General features: G+C 58.5%; 1 protein-coding gene and 2 non-coding genes across 5 annotated transcripts in view; 2 read left to right on the forward strand and 1 right to left on the reverse strand.

Moving 5' to 3' along the window:
• Positions 1–3262: 3262 nt before the first annotated feature.
• Positions 3263–3335, forward strand: Trnav-cac. Its single transcript has one exon. It is a non-coding gene; the product is annotated as a tRNA-Val (tRNA).
• A 190-nt stretch (positions 3336–3525) lies between these two features.
• Trnag-ucc lies at positions 3526–3597 on the reverse strand. Its single transcript has one exon. It is a non-coding gene; the product is annotated as a tRNA-Gly (tRNA).
• Positions 3598–3878: 281 nt separating this feature from the next.
• Positions 3879–15035, forward strand: part of Dpp9 (dipeptidyl peptidase 9) — a 33518-nt gene continuing 22361 nt past the window's right edge. For 2 of the 3 annotated variants that reach the window (XM_042669911.1, XM_042669913.1), the window contains exons 1-2: positions 7808–7863; positions 12041–12303. In XM_042669911.1, the coding sequence (XP_042525845.1) occupies positions 7808–7863; positions 12041–12303 (319 nt within the window). Of the gene's footprint in view, positions 3997–7807; positions 7864–12040; positions 12304–15035 lie in introns of those variants that run through there. The other variant, XM_042669912.1, reaches the window with a different exon arrangement.

Consider the following 15035-nt stretch of genomic DNA (forward strand, 5'->3'; position numbering starts at 1 on the left):
CAGCCAGAGAGGCTTGTGGGCAGAGGAGGGGACGGGACCCAACGCTGGGCCCTAGAAGGAAAGTAGGAGCATGGTAGGTCAGCATGGTATCCCAGGTGAACTGCTGGAAAGGAAGACAGAGAGCAAGGTGACATTGGGCTCAAAATGTAACAAAAGTCGGCACCCATGGCTCACGCCCCTGTAATCTCAGCCACTCAGGAGCTGACATCTGAGGATCGCAGCTCAAAGCCAGCCTGGGCAAGCAAGTTGGTGAGACTCTTATTTCCAATGAACCACCAGAAAACCAGAAGTGGAGCTGTGGCTCAAGGAGTAGAGTACAAGCCCTGAGAGAAAAGAATTCTAGGATAGCACCCAGGCCATGAGTTGAACTCCTAGGACTGGCTTGTGTGTGTGTGCACACACACGCACCCAGTAAGAAAAGAGCTCATAGAGGTCGGGTGCCAGTGGCTCACATCTGTCATCCTAGCTACTCAAGAGGCTGAGATCTGAGGATAGCAGTTCAAAATCGTGGCAGCAAAGTCTGTGAGACTCTTATCTCCAATAAACCACCAGAAAACTGGAAGTGGCGCTGTGGCTCAAGTGGTAGAGCGCTAGCCTTGAGCTGAAGAACTGAGGGACGGCGCCCAGGTCCAGAGTTCCAGCCCCAGGACCTACTAAAACAACAAAAACATAGGAGTTTAAAGACATTACTAATATTTCATGGAAATGCAAATCATGCTGATTTAATGACTAAACACTGAGTGTATTAACTTATCATCTTGTGCCAACATAAATGTGTCGAATTAGCCAGGCGCTGGTGCCTCAGGCCTGTCATCCTAGCTACTCAGGAGGCTGAGATCTGGGGATCGAGGTTCAAAGCCAGCCCGGGCAAGAACGTCCATGAGACTCTTTATCTCCAACAAACCACAAGAAAACTGGAAGTGGAGCTGTGGCTCAAGTGGTAGAGCGCTAGTTTTGAGCTGAAGAGCTGAGGGACAGCGCCCAGGCCAGAGTTCAAGCCCCATGACCGAAAAAAAAAATGTGTGCAATTACTATGTATTGATTAAAAGCCATGACCATGACAATCACTCTACTTCTCTCTCTCTCTCTCTTCCCAGCCCCTAAACTGGTTATTTATTTATTTATTTTGGTCGGTCGTGGGGCTTGAACTCTGGGCCTGGGCGCTGTCCCTCGGCTCTTCAGCTCAAGGCGAGCGCTCTACCACTTGAGCCACAGCACCACTTCTGGTTTTAAACTGGTTATTTTTGAGATCACGTCTCATCTTCTACCCTGGTCCCTGCTTGGACTACAGCCCTCCTATCTTAATCTTCCTGTTGTAGATGAAATAGCAGAGGGGTGCCACCATGTCAGGTCTCAGAGACTTTTCTGCCTAGGCTGAGGGTGAACCTCCATCCTCCCAACATCAGTCCCCTAAGCACCTAGGATTACTTGAGACTCTTGACTCCAAAGAACCACCAAAAAGTCAGATGTGGAGTTGTGTGGCTCAAGTTGTAGAGAGCAAGCTTTGAGAAAGAAAGAAAGAAAGAAAGAAAGAAAGAAAGAAAGAAAGAAAGAAAGAAAGAAAGAAAGAAAGAAAGAAAGAAAGAAAGAAAGAAAGAAAGAAAGAAAGAAAGAAGGAAAAAGAAAGAGTCAGAGACAGCACCCAGGCTCTGAGTTCAAGCCCTAGGACTGGCATACCTGCACAAAAACATGTAGGGGTGAATGAATTTCTAATCCTTGAGGAAGTGGGGTCGGTGAAATAATTCACCTGCCCTCTCAAATGCCCATCTCTTTCAAAGGGAAGATTTGGGCCTGGAGAAATTATTTTGGGTCCCCTGAGGGAGTCTGATATAATCACAGGAGTCTTTATAAGAGGGTCAAGGGCTTGCCAAGGATGAGGAGTAGAGAGGACACCAGCCTGGGATACCAGGCCTCTGGGAGCTGGGACAGCCCAGACTTGGGCCCTCCCAATGGCCCTGGGTGGGTGGTGGCGGGGGAGGGGGGGTGGGGGGGTGGGGGTGGGGACAGGGGAGGGGGAGGAGGACCAGCTTGCCCCAGAGAGGCCCGACCTGTTACATGGAAAAACAACAACAACAAAACCCTGCATTTCTAGCCAGGAAATCTGCATCATTTCTGGCCACAGAAATCAAATGCAGCATGTGATTTTGAGTTTTAAGAATATTACATGAAAATATAATTTATTCTAGCCAGTTGTTGGTGGCTCACACCTGTCATCCTAGCTACTCAGGAGGCTGAGATCTGAGGATCATAGTTCCAAGCTAGCACCGTCAGGAAAGTCTGTGAGACTTTTTTTTTTTTTTTGCCGGTCGTGGGGCCTGAACTCTGGGTCTGGGCACTGTCCCTCAGCTCTTCAGCCTAAGGCTAGCGCTCTACCACTGGAGCCACAGCGCCACTTCCAGCTTTTTTCCTTTTTGCTTATGTGGTGCTGAGGAATCAAACCCAGGGCCTCATGCTTGCAAGGCAAGCGCTCTACCACTGAGCAACCTTCCCAGCCCGTTTGTGAGACTCTTATCTCCCCTAAATTACTGGAAAAGCTGGAAGAGGAGCTGTGGTTCAAGGGGTAAAACGTAAGCCTTGAGCAAAGGAATCTCAGGGACAGTGCCCAGCGCTCAGGTTCAAGCCCCAGATCCACCACACACACACACACACACACACACACACACACACACACCACACTATGTGTATGTATAATATACTTATTATAGATAATATATTTAATATATAATTATATAATACATACACATGTTTATCTATTTAATATATAAATGTAATTTCTCCTCCTCCTCCTCTTCTTCTCCCTTCCTTCTTTCCTTTCTCTTTCATTTTTCCCCAGATTGGGTCTTGAACACACACACACACACACACACACACACACACACACGAATGGAAAGTTCTATTCACAAAGCTCCTTAAGGAGCTGGACATCGAACGGGGATTCCTTACAGAAACTGAAAATGGCTCTTGCTGCTGGCATCGCGTCTGTGATAGGAACTCAGGGCAGATGAGCTTGATTTGCGATGGAGTAGCAAACTTTTTCGTCTCTCTTGGATTCTCCTGGGCGGTGTAGTTAATTGGGCCAGTAATGAAGGTCTGTGCGCGTGCGCGCAGGTGTTCATCCGCCTCTGCTCCCCGGGCCTCTCCCTCGGGGCTCCCGGGCCGCGGGCGGCCGTGTTGACACGAGGAAGGGACACTGTTGCACAGGTTGCAAAGTGGCAACATTGTACCTGCATGGTCAGAGGGTCGGAAGAGCGGTCCTCCGCGGGTTTCCGTAGTGTAGCGGTTATCACGTTCGCCTCACACGCGAAAGGTCCCCGGTTCGATCCCGGGCGGGAACAGCTTTTTCTTGTTGCTTTCTCTCATTGTACAACTTTTTTCTCTTTGTAACGAGAGCAAATGTCTGACACGAATCCTAGCACCGCTCGTTTTCTCTGTTTCTTTTATATTTTAAAAGTTTTTTTTTTTAACAGAAGTGTGAGGAAATGAAAAGGCCATTCTGAATCCTTCAGTTGTGCAAGAAAAGCGAAGTGCGTTGGCCGGGAATCGAACCCGGGTCAACTGCTTGGAAGGCAGCTATGCTAACCACTATACCACCAACGCCCGCTCGGAAAGGAGTTTTCTCTTAGACCATTTATCAGAAAACTCAGCGGTTGGGCTGGACCGTACCAGATCCCGCGGGGGTGTTCGCCTCAGGATTTCTCGCCCGCCCGGAAATCAAACGTCGTCTGCAGCGCTCGCCGCACGGCTGGTCTCCGTCCCCCCCCGGAGCTCTGTGCGTATTGGTACCGCCCAAACCTTATCCAATCACAGGCCGCCGCTTGGGCAGCTCGACTTCCGGGTCAAAGGAAGCTGAGCCGGCGGGTCCCCGTGTCCGCCGCCGCCGCTGTCCCCCCGCGCCCGCCACTTCCGGGGCCGCAGTCCCGGGCATGGAGCTTCGCGCGTGAGGCGCCGCCGGCCCCGGGACGCCTTTGCCCAGCCCGGCCGCCGCCTCGCATCCCGGTGAGCAGCGTCCGGAGCGCCGCGTCCCTGTTTTCCCACGGCCTTGGGCCCGCCGTGGACCGGCCCCCCCCCCAGCCTCCGCCCGGGCCTCCGCGCGCCCCGGGGCCCGCCATCGGGGCGGCCCCCTCCCCACCCCAGTCCCCCTGCCTCAGTTTCCCTGGCGTCCCGCACCCCCCTCTCGCTCTCTGACCCGCCTCAGGGCCCCCGCCGGCCGGGGCACACCTCGCCGTCTGTCCGGTTCCCGACCCCGCGTCCCGTCGGTCCGTCCCGGCGGCGCTGCCCCGGCCGCCCCCCCCCCCCCGGGTCGAGGCCCCTTCTGGAGTCGGTGCGCCCGCCGCGCCCAGCCACCGGCGCCCCCCCCCCCCGCAGACCCTCCGCGAGGGGCGGCCCGGCCCGCGGACGCGCGGCATGCCACCCCTAACTTTCCCAGGCCCCGATCGCCCCGAACTGCCGCCTGGTCCCGCTCCCGGGTCAGTGCAGCCCCACCCCTGCCCGCCTCGGCACCCCTCTGTCCGGCCTCTATCCCAGGCAGCGGCCCCCTGGGGCTGGGGGTGGGGGGGTGCTTTCCAAGAGCTGGGGGATTATGGCCCAGCCGGTGTGAAAGGTGGGCAACCGGACCCCGGAGGCGCCAGTTGGGTCCTGGGGTGAGGGAGGGGGGGCAACTGGACAGCCGGGATGGCTTGTCTCCCAAGGGGGACAAATCCCAGCGGGTGCAGATTCCCGAATGCGGAGTGGAATGGGCCTATGATGGTAGAAAATGAGCAGGCCGAGGGCGGTCTAGCCGCTGTCGTGGCCTTCATGATGTCTTCATTCTATCCAGATTCAGGACTCTGCCTGTGGCTGAATGGAAGTTTCTGGGAGCCTTTAGGAAGTTGGCCTGTGCTGGGGCGCGGCAGCCAGGCAGGCTGGGAGAAGGGGGGATGGTCGTGTGGTGGACAGATTTGTGCCATAGCTCTGGAATTTGGGATTGACAGGAAGTGGCTTTTCAAGGCGGCCCTGGGGTCACTGACCTAGGGAGATGGCTGTAACTTGGTGGGTCTGACGAAGGCTTTGCCTTCCATCCATTGTCCCACCCAGCTGTCCCTGGAAAGAGCCTAGCCAGGAAACCGGAGATAAAAAGGGATGAGGGCTGATGCAACTGGATGGAGCCGGGGGCGTGGCCGTCCCTGTCCACCGCACCCAGGGATCCACATTCAGCCCTGGGGCTTCAAGTTGGTGCTCACCTTGCTGTGGTGTTTAGTGACATACTTAGCTGACAGTCGTTTAGTTTCTATCATGTCAGGTGTCATAAGAGCTCTGTGTGTGTGTGCCAGTCCTGGGGCTGGAAGTCAGTGCCTGGGAGCGGTCCTTGACCTTTTTAGCTAAAGCCACAGCTCTGCTTCTGACTTTTTGGTGGTTAACTGGAGATACGAGTCTCACAGACTTTCGTGCCCAAGCCGACTTTCAGTTTCCTCAGTAGCTAGGATTACAGGCGGGAGCTACCAGTGCTCATCTGAACCCAACTCTCTGGTCTGGAGTCCTCATCTTTGTCACTGGGTTCAAAACAATCTCATTTTGCCCCTTCTGCTCTGACCTCTGTGTTCCATGTCCTGATGTGACATTCTGTGTGTGTGTGTGTGTGAGTGTGTGTGTGTGTGTGAGTGTGTGTGTGTGTGTGAGTGTGTGGTGTGTGTGAGTGTGTGGTGTGTGTGAGTGTGTGTGGTGTGTGTGTGTGGTGTGTGTGAGTGTGTGTGTGGTGTGTGTGTGTGGTGTGTGTGTGAGTGTGTGTGGTGTGTGTGTGTGTGGTGTGTGTGTGAGTGTGTGTGTGTATGTGAGTGTGTGTGTGGTGTGCGTGTGGTGTGTGAGTGTGTGTGTGTGGTGTGTGTGGTGTGCGTGTGGTGTGTGTGTGTGTGTGTGGTGCGTGTGGTGTGTGTGTGTGAGTGTGTGTGTGGTGCGTGTGGTGTGTGTGTGGTGTGTGTGTGGTGTGCGTGTGGTGTGTGTGGTATGTGTGTGGCGTGTGTGGTGTGTGTGTGTGTGAGAGTGTGTGTGTGTGAGTGTGTGTGGTGTGTGTGAGTGTGTGTGGTGTGTGTGTGGTGTGTGTGTGATTGTGTGTGTGGTGTGTGTGTGTGTGGTGTATGTGGTATGTGTGTGTGGTGTGAGTGTGTGTGTGTGAGTGTGTGTGTGTGAGTGTGTGTGTGTGTGGTGTGTGTGGTATGTGTGTGTGGTGTGAGTGTGTGTGTGTGAGTGTGTGTGTGTCTGGTCCTGAGGCTTGAACTCAGAGCTTGGGCCGCTGTCCCTGAACTTTTTCACTCTACCACGCAGCCACAGCACCACTTCTGGTTTTCTGGTGATTAATTGGTGATAAGGGTTCTCATAGATTTTCCTGCCCCGGCTGGCTTTGAACAGTGATCCTGGGCGTGGATAGGATTACAGCTGTGAGCCACCAGCACGCAGCTCCTGAGCTTTTTTGCTCAAGGCTAGCTAGTGCTCTACAACATGAGCCCCAGCTCCACTTCTGGCTTTTTGGTGGTTAATTAGAGAAAAGATTTTCTGGGCTGGCTTCAGACTGAGGTCCTCAGATCTCAATCTCCTGAGGAGTTAGGGTGACAGGCACCCAGCTCCAGCTGTGGGGCTTGAACTCAGGGCCGGGGTCGGGTGGGGGGTTGTCCCTGAGCTCTTTTGCTCAAGGCTAGCTTACTACCACTTAACCAATTCCGGTTTTCTGGTGGTTCACTGGGGATAAGGGTCTCACCGACTTCCCTACCAGGGCGGGCTTCCTACCGCAATCCTCAGATCTCAGCCTCCTGAGTCGCTAGGATGACAGGCGTGAACCCTCAGAGCCCGGCCTGGTGCCCGGCCTGGTGTGGTGACGTTCTTAATTCTTAATGTCTGAACGCCTTCCCGGCGTGAGTCCTGGCTCTTCTGCGCCAGAGGGGGGGGGGGTTGGGCAGGGTCCCCTTGGCGTTGGGCAGTGGACTGGGCCTCCCCCTCCAGCGATGGGGGAGGGGCTGCCGCCTGGGATCGGGGCCTGGTGTGGGGGGGGAGGGTGTCAAGTAGAAATGACAAATGGACTTACCGAGCGGCCGACGTCCCCGCGATGCCGCCCGCCCCCTGCGCCGGGCCTCCTCGCCGGACCTCAGGGGGCGCCTGGGGCCCCGCAGTGCCGGGCCGCGGGGCGCGGCGGGGGCAGGGGGGAGGCCGGGCGGCGGTGGACAACAGCGGTCGTTGCCAGGACGACGAAGCGCTGGTCCAGGCTGTGGCAGCCGACAGGTGGCCCGGCGGATGAATGCGCAGGGGAGGCGCCGGCTGGAGCGGGAGGCGCCTGGGCGCGCGGCTGCTGCGGGGCGGAGCCGGCGCGTGGGGGGGGGCTGAGGGGAGGGGAGGGTGGAGGAGGCGGGGAGGGGGGAGAGCGAGAGGCCCCCGCGGCCCCCGAGGCCCCCCGCGGCCGGGGTCGGGAGATGCCGAGGCCGCGGCGTGATTTCCGGCAAGTGCCGCGCGGACAGCGACGCCGGAGCCCCTGGGAGCTCCGCAGGGACTTGGTTTCCGGTTGTGGGGCCGAGGCGTGTTCAGGGGGTCTCCGGGCGGCACCGGGGAGCACCCGGAGGCGCGGCCGGGCACCCCGCGGCCGGCGATGGGTAACTCCTTGCCGGGAGAGCACGGCCCCGGCCGGCGCGGCAGCGCGGCCGCCGCAGCCCCACGGCCCCCCGGCCCGGGCTGCGCGCGCGGAGCCCGGTGCGCGGCCGATGCGGCCGCGGCCGCAGCCCCGCTCCGCCCGGGCCCGGGCCCCGGCTCCGCGGCCCCCCTGCGCCCTCCCGGTCACCCGGTGCGGCTAATGCAGAAGGTCAAGAAGTTGCGCGTGGACAAGGAGTTCGCGGGAAGTTGGCCGAGGTAAGGGGAGGCCGAGGCTGGGGCCGGGCCGCGGCCGCGTTCCGCCCGCGCACCGCGGCGCGCCGCCCGTTCTGCGGTTCTGCGGGAGGCAGCGAGGCCTTGGCGCGGGGTGGGCCGCCCGGGCTCCGGGGGGGGGGGTCCCCCAGCAGCATCTGCCACCCTCACAGCCGCCGCCGTCGCCCTCCCCCAGCCGTGACAGCCTCGGCGTCTCCAGACACGGACCCGTTGGCAGGGTGTGCGCCGTGGCCATCCTGGATCTTGGGGGTTCCCCTCCTCCTCTGACTTGGTAGGATCGTGGGCCTTCAGACCTCCCACCCTGGGTTTCCTCGCCCCAGGGCCGTCCTCATCTTGAGTACACTGCAAACTGCTTAACCCGAGTCCAAGGCCTCGGGTGGAAAGACCTCGGATCTCCTGCCGCGGAAAGACCGTGGGATCTCCTGTGTTACGGGAGCCAGCCTGGCACGTTTTTTCCTTCCTTTTTGATTTTTGTTGCTACTAGGATTTGAACCCAGGGCCCTGCACTTGCTAGGTGGAGCTCTACCGCCGAGACTCCGCCCCCTGCGTCGTACCCCCTCCCACCACCGTGGAGCCACACCCAATCACTAAGCCCTACCCATCCTGGGAGCCCAGCTCCTGCTGTGGAGCCCCGCCTCCTGCTGCGGAGCCCCTCCTCCCAATGCAGAGTCACACCCAATCACCGAGCCCAACCCATGATGAATCCCACCTCCCACCATGGAGCCCCGCCTCCTGCCGTGAAGTCACACCCAATCACTGATCTACACCCCATCGTGCAGCCCCACCTCCCACTGCAGAGCCACGCCCCACCCGGGAGCCACGTCCGCTGGTCTTTCTCTTTTTTCTTTTTTTTTGTTTTGTTTTTTGCTGGTTATGGGGCTTGAACTCAGGGCCTGAGCGTTGTGTCTCTGAGCCTCTTTGTGTCCAAGGTTAGCACTCTACCACTTGAACCACAGAGCCACTTCTGGCTTTTTCTGAGCATTTTATTGGAGATAAGAGTCTCACAGGCTGCCCTGCCGGGTCTGGCTGCAAGCTGTGATCCTCTGATCTCAGCCTCCTAAGTAGCTAGGATGACAGGCGTGAGCTACTGGCTCCTGGGTTGTTTGCTTGCTTTCTTTGTTGCATCTGAGTAGCTGGGACCATAGGTGTTTGCCCCCCCTTTTTTCCCCCCAAGCAGTACCCCGGTTCTGATGCCCTGGAGCAGTGTGGTGGCTTTGGGGTCTGGGGAGGTGTGGACAGGACAGCTCTGAGCCTGGCTGTTGGTCTGTGTACAGATGGATTAGGGGAAGCCCTAGTGGATGGTCATCCCTACCCGTGCTTGTACCATGTCCCAGGTGGGCAGAGGACAAAGCCAAAGGCCTTGTGACAGACTAAAAGAGCCCCACTCCCCCTCCCCTTCCTTGCTGCCAAGCCCCTTTGGGGAGCCCCGGCACCCCAGGGGCTGCAGTAGTGCTGAGAACCTACAGTTTCTCCCTGTCTTTGGCTGTCTTCCCTCACCGGTGGTGTCTGAGGGGTGCCAGGCAGATGCACAGGGCTGTCCCCCTGCAAATGACACCACAGAACCCCAGCTGGGCTTCGGTAGTGACCTTGTCAAAAAGACCCAAGTGATCTCTGGTGGTGTGGCGCCGGGCAGGCTTGAGTGCCCGCCGTCTGCCCCTCGCCCCGCTGGGGAAACCCTTGACTCGAGGAGCTGTACAGCACAGTCACCGTTGGCACATAGGAGCCTCGCGGTCACCTCCCCTGTCACCTGCTCCTTCAGCCTCTCTGCAGCCTCAGCTTTGCTTCTGGGTACAGAGGGGGAGATCCAGGTGGCCAGACAGTAAGCCCCAGGTCTCAGCCAGTCCTGGAGCCCAAGCTGGAAGGTTCTAGCCACACCTAGAAGGTTCCTGGCCATCTCTCCCCATGTCTCATCTAATCTCCCACCTCCTGGATTGCGGCTTTGCTTCCTGGGTTCTCTGCAGGGATCGGAGGCAAGAGAATTCTTTGGGGTTCTTAACTACGAAAATGATCCATAGGGTCTTAGAAAGGCCTTGCCAGGCTTTCAGCTCTGTGGTTCTGATTTTGTTTTATTTTTCCTGATGAGCAAGGCTGGAATTGGGGAGGCATAGTTTAAGGAGTGCTTATGCAGGTTAAAGGTGCCCCTCAGGCTGGGGTTTTAGGGTTTATTGCTAGCCACCCTTTGGGTTCCTGAGCCCCCAGACTGTCCTGGCCTCTAGCTAGCACTGCCCATGGCTCCCTGCTGCCCTGGAGATGGAGGGTGTACCCGGGCGCGCCCTGGGTGAAAGCTGCCATAGGTCTCTATCCTCTGTCGATTTGGTGTTTGATGGCTCTGGACCGTGGTGGTCCATGGCCCATGGCTTGGTAACGTGTCCGGAGCACTGGGCTGACTGGCCCAAGTCCCCTGCCAGCGAAGGGGGGGAGCCCTCTGTCCTCGCCGGGGTGTGGCAAGGAACAGCTCACCATGGGGCGTGGGGGGCCACCTGCCTCAGGTCAGCTGCGCCCCTCCCCAGCCTGGCCCGGCTGCCAGGGAGGGACGTTGTGGGGTCTTGGCGTGGGACACAGGGTTGCATGGCGGGCTTTGGGGGGCCCTGCCTGCAGCCCCTTAGTGCAGGCAGGCTGCTCCTAGTGGAGCCCTTTTCTCATCCCCCAGCCTGTCTGCCTCCCTGTGCAGGGGGTGGCCACCTGCCCTCAGCCTCCCTCCTCCTTCCCTCCCAAAGTTGGCCCGGGTCCTTCTGATGACAGTCCCTCTGTGGACCTTTCTGTTGTTGTTGTTTGCGAGTTCTGGGGCCTGAACTCAGGGCCTGGGCACTGTCGCTGACCTTTTGCTCAAGGCGACCACTCTAAGAGGGTTTGAGCCACAGCACCATTTCTGGCTTTTTCTGTGTATGTGGTACTGAGGAATCGAACCCAGGGCTTCATGCCTGTGAGGCGAACACTGTACCACTAAGCCACCTGCCCAGCCCAGGTTTCTTGACATAGCCTAGGCTGATCTAAAACGGGTGCTCTTCCTTCCTCAGCCTCCTGTGGGCTCGTGTGACAGCCAGCTCCCTGTCCCTGGCTCTGAGGGTGTCTACGGGCCAGGGCTGTGTTGGGAGTCATGCAGCCTGCACGGGAGCGAGGCTGTGCGGGCTCGCCATGCCAGACCACTGGTGCTGCCGGAATCGGGTCCCATAGCTGGCTGTTTAAATTTCCTAAAACAAATATTTACCTGCTTGGTCCCGGCCAGTCGAGCCTGTGTGCGAAGTCGGAGGCCAGGCAGCATGGGGGAGGGAGCTGCCCTGGACGGTGGGCAGCTGCTGGCGTGAGTGGGGGTGTCAGTTCATCAGACTCTGGGAGGGTGCACAGACTCCAGCTCACCTGGAGGCGTCCAGGGCAGTCTCCCCAGTGGCTGGTAGCTTCTCACCCCGCCCCTCAGGCCCCATGCCTCCCATCAGGCTTGGCGAGAGTCATTCGCTCTGCAGTCCTCCCCGAGCCAGCCTCTAGGCTGCCAGGGTCCACAGTGAATGGGACAGATACGGGGGAGACAGGTCTGAGTAATTGAAGTGACCCATGCTGACAGGGGCAGTGGTCAATCAGGTGGCATGTGAAAGATGACCAGAAAAACCAGCTTTGTTTGGGCTAGAAGGCCTAAAAGATTTTGAGGCACCTGCCAGAACAGTAAAACTGTCCATTTATAAGTCAGTCAAGCAGACAGAGGAAAGCATGTTCCAGGCAGAAAAGATAGCGTGTGCAAAGGCCCTGGGGTACATGAGAAGAAGTCTAGCCCATTTGAGCAGTCCACCAAAGGCCAGTTTAGTTTCCCTGGGGCACAGTTTTTGGCGGAGGGGATGGTGGGGGGAGTGGGTAGGGCTAGCCTTTGAAGGCCATGATGAGGACTAGGGTTTGGAGTGTTTTCTTTTGCAGTGCTGAGGATGGACGCAGGGCCTCATATATACCGTAGCTTCAGTCCTGGGGGCTGTGGAAAGCCAGGAAGAGCTTTAAGGCTGAGAAGGGTGCTTTGTGGGCCGAGTCCAGGAAGATGGCTTCAGGCCCTGGCTTGGATTGGCAAAGCCATTGGTGGCTTCCCAAGAAGAGGAATAGCGGAGACCTCTTTGGGTGTCGGACAGGCCGGTGTAAAATGAGAACGGGGGAGCCCTCTCACCATCTCCCCCCACCCTTTCAGCTTCTCACTGCCTTCCGAGGGGACCGAGAGGATGTCTGGGGCCCTGCCTGAGGAGCAGGCCGCCGCCACCACCGCCGCCGGTGACATGGACGAGGCGGCCGGCCGCTTCCAGGTGCAGAAGCACTCGTGGGACGGCCTCCGGGGCATCATCCACGGCAGCCGCAAGTACTCGGGCCTCATCGTCAACAAGGCCCCGCACGACTTCCAGTTTGTACAGAAGACAGACGAAGCCGGCCCTCACTCCCACCGCCTTTACTACCTAGGTAAGCCGGGCCTTGGCCACGCGCCGTGGAGTCAGGAGGCAAAGAGCCTCTGCGGGGGTGCACCCGCGAAAGCAGGGCAGGACCCAGGTCCTCCGCGGGAGCCGTGTCTCCCCCGCAGCCTGCCCCACGCGGCAGGTGAAAGGGGCCTTTGCTGAGGACAGGACACCATCCATGACTGCGAAATTGCCTGCCACCGCCCCTTCCTTTACAGCCCGGTCCTCGTCCAGGCTCTGGGGCTCCCACAGCCTCGGCAGCAGGCCAGGCCTGGCCCCCCACCAAGGGACAGGATGTATGTGAGGAGCTGGCCACGGGGCCTGACTTCGCCTCCAGGGCTTCCCGGGCTGGGAGGAAGGAGGCCTGCCAGCCTGCTGCTTCAGCCTGTTTCTTCATGTGGCTGTGGGATCAAAGATCCGGGTCTGTCTCCTCCCTGGGCACAGAGGGGCTGATCATTCTCCCGCGTGGCATCCTGGGCCTTGCAAAGCGCCGGGCAGCTAACAGAGACCTCCACCCACTCCACGCCAGCAGCTCCCCAGTGGCGACAGCCACATGTCCCCAGACATTACCCCATGACCGGGGCGGGGGGCAGGTCCCCCACAAGTTGGTTCACTGTCCTAGGGGCACGATGGCACTGAATTCACCCTCAGGCCCCCTCCTCCGCCCCCAACGTCCCCCACTTGTCCTCTGGTGAGTGCAGTGAGCGGGCTGACCGTGTGCTGGTGTGCCAGAGCGAGATGGACGCCCCAGGATCTCCTCCCCTGCCCTGCTCATGGCCCTCCAGAGGCCCAGGTGGCAGTGCGTGGACATCGCCAGATGAAAACCATACAGACACAGTAGGGAGTCGGGTTTACGCAACCCCGGGCGTCCGGGGCCCGCCCACCCCATCTCCTGGCTGGTGGCTTTCCAGTAAGCACTAGGAGCAGCGTGGCCAGCACAGAGCATGCTCAGCTCTGCCAGGGCAGCAGCCGGGGATGCCTGTTCGTTGGCTTGTCCCCCATCCCTGCTGTCTCTGCCTCCCTACTCACGCAGCGTTGGACGTTTCCCCTCTGCCTCCCTCCCTCGTAGAAGGACGCAGGCACAAGAAGCTCACCCCAGTTTGAGTCCTGCTCTGTCCACAGCTCACAGCCCCCTGTCCTACCACACAGGGTGGCATTTGCATTCAGGCCCGGAGAAAAGGGGCATTTTAAAAAAAATTCATTGACGTTATTATTTATCATAGAGGAGATGTACAGAGGGATTACAGTCTCATGAGTCAGGTAATGAGTACATTTCCTTTTGTACAGTGTCTTCCGCTCCCTCATTCTCTCCTAGCCCCTCCCTCCCGTCTCCATCTACGAGTTATATAGGTCACTTTCATCAATGGGAAAGGGACATTTTTTCTTTGGAGGCTGCTATTCAGTCTCTAGGAACTGTCAGCGAGGGATGGAGACACTCAGAGCTGGCCTCAGCCACAAAGGACACCTCCGAGTTGGAATGCAGGGTGTCACATAGAAGCCATGGGCATAAAGCCCACTGGCCTCAGGAAGTAGACCGGGAGCCTTCCAGAACCCAGGCAGGGCCCTGTGTGCTGGGGCCTACCCCACCAGGGCTGCCCACCTCCCCTCCCCCACCTCCCAGGCCCCAGGGCTCCACAGAAATGGAGGATCTCTACCCAGGTCTCTGGGAGAAGGGATCGGATTGGCCCATTGTAGATCAGATGGTCCAATCAGCTTCTGTGCTTATCTCTGGTGGATGAGTCCTTATCAGCTTTTCCCCAGGGTTCCAGAAGGAATCTGATTGGCTCAGCCTAGGTCAGATGGTCCAATCAGCTTTCCCTGTGCTGTGTCTGGGTTAGTGAGAATGCCCCTGAGAAGAGGCTGCTGAGAACCCTGCCTGGCATCTGGCCGAGGCTCCAGAGAGGGCTGTGCACCTGGCAGAGACCCCAAAACCGGCCTGCAGCAGTCGGGCACCGTGCTGTCTGTTGGGGTGATGGTCTTGTCCTTGTTACTAACATTGCCAGGCCACAGCCCATGACTGGACAGGGTGTCAGGACAGATCCAGACACCTGCTGTGCTATGACTGCAAAGTGGGTGACAGGGGAGGGCACAGCTAGAAAGCAGTCAGGGAGGGACCGTGGTGGCTGTGACTGACAGCCTCGTTTCCCGCCTGCCACCCCCCCCCAGTGCCAGGTGTCATGGGGACAGTGCCAGCAGCAGCATGTCCTGCAACACACTTCGCTGGCACCCTTGATGTGGTCACTTATTAATCAGCTGCTGGGGGGGGAGGTGTGGCTCCAGTGTCCGTGGCAGGGCCTGGCTGTACTTGGCCACTTCCTGTTTGGAAGGAAGGTCTCAGCCACCCCCAGGGACTCCCGCAGGCAGGGCTGTCCCCACAGAGCACACGTGTTTGCTAGAGAATGGCCACCAGCCCTCTTGTCCTCCTGCCTCACAGTGTCCTGGGTGGCACTGGAGTTTGAACACAGGGTCTCTTGCTTACTTGATAGAGGCTCTATCACTTGAGCCATGCCTCAACCCTTGTGGCTTGCTTTATGCCCAGGCATATGCCCAGAACCATTTGTCCTCCTATTTTGTTTCTGGGCTAGCACACCACTGAACAAGACAGAGCCTCACAAACGCGTATGTGCAGGCCAGGTGCCAGTACCTCAGGCCTGTCATCCTAGCTACACAGAAGGCTGAGATCTGAGGATCATAGCTCCAAGCCAGCCTGGGCAGGAAGGTTCATAAAACTCTCATCTC

Source organism: Dipodomys spectabilis, unplaced genomic scaffold (genome assembly GCF_019054845.1).
Source record: "Dipodomys spectabilis isolate Male_0828 unplaced genomic scaffold, ASM1905484v1 ptg000511l, whole genome shotgun sequence".
NCBI classification, from domain to species: domain Eukaryota; kingdom Metazoa; phylum Chordata; class Mammalia; order Rodentia; family Heteromyidae; genus Dipodomys; species Dipodomys spectabilis.